Source organism: Microchirus variegatus, assembly GCF_963457635.1.
Source record: "Microchirus variegatus genome assembly, chromosome: 4".
Lineage (NCBI taxonomy): Eukaryota > Metazoa > Chordata > Actinopteri > Pleuronectiformes > Soleidae > Microchirus > Microchirus variegatus.
The window spans coordinates 9547340-9553499 of NC_139805.1; the positions used below are offsets into that span (position 1 = coordinate 9547340).

General features: G+C 38.2%; 1 protein-coding gene across 1 annotated transcript; it reads left to right on the forward strand.

The window, feature by feature from the left end:
* Positions 1-1886: 1886 nt before the first annotated feature.
* fam163ab (family with sequence similarity 163 member Ab) lies at positions 1887-2860 on the forward strand (the record flags this gene model as incomplete). Its single annotated transcript, XM_083888664.1, has 2 exons — positions 1887-1979; positions 2462-2860. 2 exons carry the CDS (start codon positions 1887-1889, stop codon positions 2858-2860), a joined length of 492 nt encoding a protein of 163 aa, XP_083744790.1.
* Between the last annotated feature and the right edge of the window lie 3300 nt (positions 2861-6160).

Below are 6160 nucleotides of genomic sequence, written 5' to 3' on the forward strand. Positions count from 1 at the left end.
AGCACTCAGACCTGTACTGAGTGTGATGCGTCCATGATCGTATCACACAGGATGGATTTTAATACCTGGTCTTAAAGGAGTCTATAAATCTGAGGGTGTGAAATTAGCGAGAAGTTACATTAAATCAGTAGCTTGCTCTTTATAGGCTACTGATATGACGCTACAGTAAAATCTCTAATCTGTGGACAGTCCAGTTGCATCGTGGATTGTGCAGGCACCAGACTCATCTCATTATTCTGTCTCTAATTAATCTGAATTTTGCACATGACACTATCATCTCTCACATCACTTGCACAGGCCATTCAGACTGCAGCACTCATTGTAAAGGTGTAAATAATGATTTGTACAATACATGCTCACTAGTGACACACAATAATGCATCCGCCATCAGGCTGACATGTTTTGAGCAGGAATAGCTGTGACATCACCTGGACAGGCCTCAGTCTGCTGATGAAACTGATCTCCCTCACCACTAAATCACTTTTACTTCTGCTCTTTAACACTGCTGCATGTGTTGTTGTTGTTGTTGTTGTTGTTGTTGTTGATGTTGTTGTGTGAGAATCAGTAGACTGATGTTTCAATTCTACACGAGTCAGTTTCTTTCCTCTGAGTCTTCAAACGGCGTCTGAATGTTGTGTCTCAATGATTTTCTCGTGAAAACTGAACAACAAAAAAACACCATTAAGAAGACATACATTTATTGAACACACTGTTTATATACAGCGCGTGGATACAATTGTAAAAGCCTCTAAGGTTGAATACAGTTCAGCAGCCTGCCAGTAGATGTTCTCATGAAGATTGTTCTGTTATTGCTTTGTTGTGGTCGAAAATGAAATGGATTGTGGATTTTAAAAGGTAACAAAGCATCTCATCATAATTGTGTTCCACCACACTTGTGCATTTTGTCTGTGCTCTTTTAGTGCCCCCTTGTGGAGAAAAATGATTCCTAAACTGTTGGACCCTTTCTTTCTTTCTTCATCTCTCTCTCCACAGACTCGTTCATGCAGTGTGGCTTTCCAGTGGCGTGACCTCCTAACTTTGACCTGGGATTTGACCTTTGCAACCTTTGGACACTCTTCTGATGTAAGTCTGTCTGTATGTATCTTAATCTGATATAATCTTTATGTAATCTAGATGACAAATAATAAAAAAAACAAAAAAACACAGTTCTTCAAAAATATAGTCCCTTATTTGCTGTTAAGTTCATGTTAGTGGTTTCACACTTTTAAAAGGAATTGTATTGAATGTGTGTCTCCACTCATGTATTCATGTTTTTCTTTGTATTTTTCACCTATAGAGAATGTTTATGTGCTGTTTGTCTTACATTTGATTTACCCTTCTGTCTTTTTTCTCTGCTCTCAGGTGTTAAGCAACTTTGCTGAACGTAAGTATAATGACGATAGTGACGAGACACTTGATATTACATTTGCTAAATAAATGATGTATGCATGTTTATATTCAAACAAGCTAAAATAAAAAAAAATGGTAATTTCTTCTAATGTATGAAATAAATAAATACTTAATAACTTAATAATGGCAGCTAATGTTTGTAATTGTAGGAGTTGACACTTTATTGGAGCTGTACAAAGTAATTATTATATGTGTTTCCCCGGCATTTAAGTCATTTCACTGCATGTTCTCAATTTTCTTCACATAATTATACGCTGACCTTTGGAGTTTGCTCTGTTACCACATTTACATAGGAAATACACTCCAGCAGATTGCCTCACTGTTTACTGTAATACTGACATTTGCGTGATTTAATTAAACTTTAAATCTTCTGAAGAGCTCGTTGTTGTCAGCGTCGACGGCGGCGTGGTTGTTGTTGTTGATGATGTGATGTGACTTCCTGTGCCTGTGTCAGAGTTTGATGGAGAGCTGGTCGGATGACAGCTGGAACTGTTGTCATAACCGGAGGAATACTGGCCACAGTGATACTTCTGTGTATCATAGCTGTGCTCTGTTACTGTAGACTCCAGGTACAACACGCCTCTGTTTATATCTCTGTTTAATGCATGTGTACACTCACTAACTTTACACAATTATCTTATGTGTAATTACATTTTAACCACCATGTGCAGTGTTATTAATATTACAACAATATGCCAGTTATCTGGACTTTATATGTGCAATATACTTACTGACAGTGTGCAATTTACACACACTATAAAGGGCAGTGTGCAATCCTAACTGGCACGTTATTGTTTTATTGTGTATTATTGTGTATGATGCATCATGTCTTGTGGCTGTAATTATATTTGTGTCGATGTGTATTACTATGCGTATATGACTGTGTGTGTTTATGTTTTTGTATGTTAAATCCACCTGCATGGACATTAGACTATGTCTGATTACTGATTAATATAAAAACTAATTTATCGTCTCCAATACTGCAGGACCAAAGTGCACTTGGTTTGTGTTAAGATAAGTCATGAATCTGTGTTGATTTCTGTCTCTGTAGTACTACTGCTGCAAGAAGAATGGGTCCGACAGTGCCTCCATCTCTCAGCAACACTTTGCCTGCAACGCCTGCAGCGTCACTGGCCTCGACGGATCCATCGTCACGCCACTGTCGATGTCACCGCCAGAGCCGGCCAGATCTTCCAACCCCGCCAAACCGGCAGAGGGGCGACGCAGCTTCTGCCCCACGTGCTCGCCCTACGACTCGCCCTTCTACATTCGCACCACGGATGAGATGCGCAACGGCGGCGAGCGCATCACCTACATGCCCACACACTATGAGAATCAGGCACTGGCAATGCCGCTGCCCGCCGTCCGAGGCTCCTTGCTGAGGGAGACTCAGCGAGGGCGGCCTCCTGATTTCTATACCAATACCCGAGCCATCAGCACTGAGGTGTGATCAGCCCAAAACCACATACAGTACACACACACACACACACACACAAACATGCCAGCACCACCACCGACAACACCACAACAGTGATTTTGACACCGACAGCTGCTCCTGGTGAGGATCTGCTGAATGAAGGCCTGCTGCTGTGCAGGTGACATTATCACATTTAGGGTTTGAGAGTATTTACGTGAGGACGGTCTAAATCTGCTGCTGCAGTAATGACTCTACTGAGTAATTAATCTAGCTCCTCATTTTAAATCCGTAAATTATAACTGTTCATGTTCATAAAGGCAGTACTTATATAATTGAGAGTAGATAAAACTGTAGCGACAAAATGTCTTTTTCTGTCTACTGTTACTGTGACTTAACTGACTGAGGGCTAAGTGCTTGACTATGACTGAGAGATAATGTATGGGTTTCTCTTGCTGCACATCTTCCCATTGACTGCCACAAGGACAAAAAAAAGAAAAACTGTATCGTCAAGTATGTAGCAGCTGTGAAACAACTTTGTCATAAGCAGGTAGATGGAGTATTAAATAAAGAAGAAAACTCTGAAAGGTCAGAATCCCCCTCTGCAGTTTCTCTGAAAGCATGTCCGAGACGCAGGAAAGGTGGACTGGAGCAGCGTCTATGCAAGCTGTCTGGCAAAGTAAACTTCTGCAGCTCTTTGTCTCCAGGACTCCTCTCTGCAGTTTTCATCGCATTAACTTTTTAGAAGGAATAATCTGAGCTGTGTGTGTGTGTGTGTGTGTGTGTGTGTGTGTGTGTGTGTGTGTGTGTGTATGTGCACCCACTGAGATATAACGAATGACAGTGAATATTATACGTAGTAGCATTTAAACACTGGATTTTGAATACAATGCACTCTTAGATGCCACAGTGGTGAGGTTGAAACGAGCTGATGGAATAGCTCTTTATCAACGTGATGCAAAAAGATTGAAATGTAAATATTGTCCTGAGAAAGAGAGAGCGAGCGATGTGAAGTGAATATGACGTATTTTGAATGGAGGAGTGTGATTTACTACTTTGTGCTATTTTGTCTACACACCCCTATACTCCTGTACTACTCTCATGTTGACTTTTTGCAATGCAATTCACCATGTCATTTCTTTTCACATTTTAGTCACACTGTGAGGAAAAGTGATTGAAAAACACGTTCACAGTGCTCATTTTCCCCTTTGACACGTCGACACCATTGCTTGCCATTCACAATAATATTTACTGTGATATTTGTCTTTGTATTTCTGTGAACAACAGCAATCAGTGAGGCTGTCTAAGAAAAACCCTTACTGATGTGCATGTCGTGATACTGTTGGATAAAGAGTTTTGGACCCGCCGAGTGTTGTCAGTCAAGCATTAAAACTAAAAATGACCAGTAATATAACAAACTTAAAATTCATTGATCAGCTGCAACTTCATTTCTTTCTCGAATACATCTTTATGAAGCTTAAATAGACACCAACCGCAGTGTTGTTATATTTCACACCCTTCGAGATCATTTTACACCTGAATTTTTGCTTTTTTCTGGATTAAATAAGAAGGGGAAATACATTAACAGAGTACTGGTGAATGTATGTGTATGGGCTAGAAATTTTACAGAGGATTCAATGTAAGAAACCTTTCTCTGTGTGATCGTCCACTTATATATTCAATGATTTCATCATTCATTTATTTAGCCATTGTATTAACTATTATCTATTTTACTACTTTACATAACTACTTATCTTAAAACATGGAAAACATTGATTTATAGAAATATTATTGAAACTGCAATCATATATGATGAATACAGAAACAGTCATATTTGACAATGGTGTTCCCTTTTGACAATTAAAGATTTGTAGCTGCTTGAAATGTATTTTTGTTAATTTTACTGAAAAGAAACACACTCACACATACAGGCAAACACAGAGACTACTTTCCTACATTAAAATGACTTGACCTGCAGCTAATCATTGTTGTGAGGTAAGCAACCACTGCCAGATGCTGACATTAATTTTCACAGCAAAGGACTCATTTAGCAGGATTTTTTTCTTCAAAGGATGCCATAAGTTCCAGCCAGAGTCACACGGAGTGAAGAAGAAGTGGGTCATGAAAAGTCATAGGTCAAAAGTCAAAGGACAATGAGGCAGCCACAGCCACTGATCATTTCAAACTATTCACAGAGGTAATGTTTTAATGCATTCATGTCTTATTTTCAATGCCTTCTCATCAATATTGAAATTATTGATTGAAAAATTGTCTTGTGTGTATTCTCATCTAGCCTCATGCCTATCACTATATAATCACATGAAGAGATAGTGCTCGTACGACTTGCAGTTCCCCCACATTTTATGAAAACATGTTTTTCTTTGCACACCTGCTACGGGGATACTCTGTACCAGGCACACACACACACACACACACACACACACACACACACACACACACACACACACACACACACACACACACACACACACACACACACACACACACACACACACACACACACACACACACACACACACACACACACACACACACATTCTTGTACTTGCTGCATACTGAGGACCAGCAATTCCACTTTATAAATCAACACAATTACAAATATCCACTTCATGAATGACATCTACAAAGAACTACTGGTTGCAGTACCATAAAATGTCTGCAGGTGGAGCCCCAGAGCAAAAAGGGCTGGAAAACTGTTTCGATTTTTTTTTGTTGTTGTTGTAATTTTTGGTCCAAAATTTGACAAAAACATCATACTATGTCGACCAAAATTTTAAAAAAAAACGTCATACTATACTATGTCGACCAAAATTTGAAAAACATTTTTTACCCAAAATTAAAAAAATTAAATTTTTACCAAAATTTCATACTATACTGTCGACCAAAATTTGAAAAAAATTTTTTACCCAAAATTTAAAAATGTTTTTTTTACCCAAAATTTAAAAAAATTTTTTTACCCAAAATTTGAAAAAAAAAATGTACCCAAAATGTTTGGTCCAAAATTGACAAAAACGTCATACTATACTATGTCGACCAAAATTAGAAAAATTTTTTTTACCCAAAATTTAAAAAAATAAAATTTTGACCAAAATTTCATACTATACTGTCGACCAACATTTGAAAAAAACATTTTACCCAAAATTTAAAAATGTTTTTTTTACCCAAAATTAAAAAAAACAACATTTTTTTGGACAAATTGAGTATAGCATGTTGTAGCAACCTAAGGAAGTGATTTCAATAAAAACAAAGTGAGGACCGGCCAAAATGTCCTCACTCGGTAAAAATGACCTCACTTTGTTGGTTAAAAACCCTCAG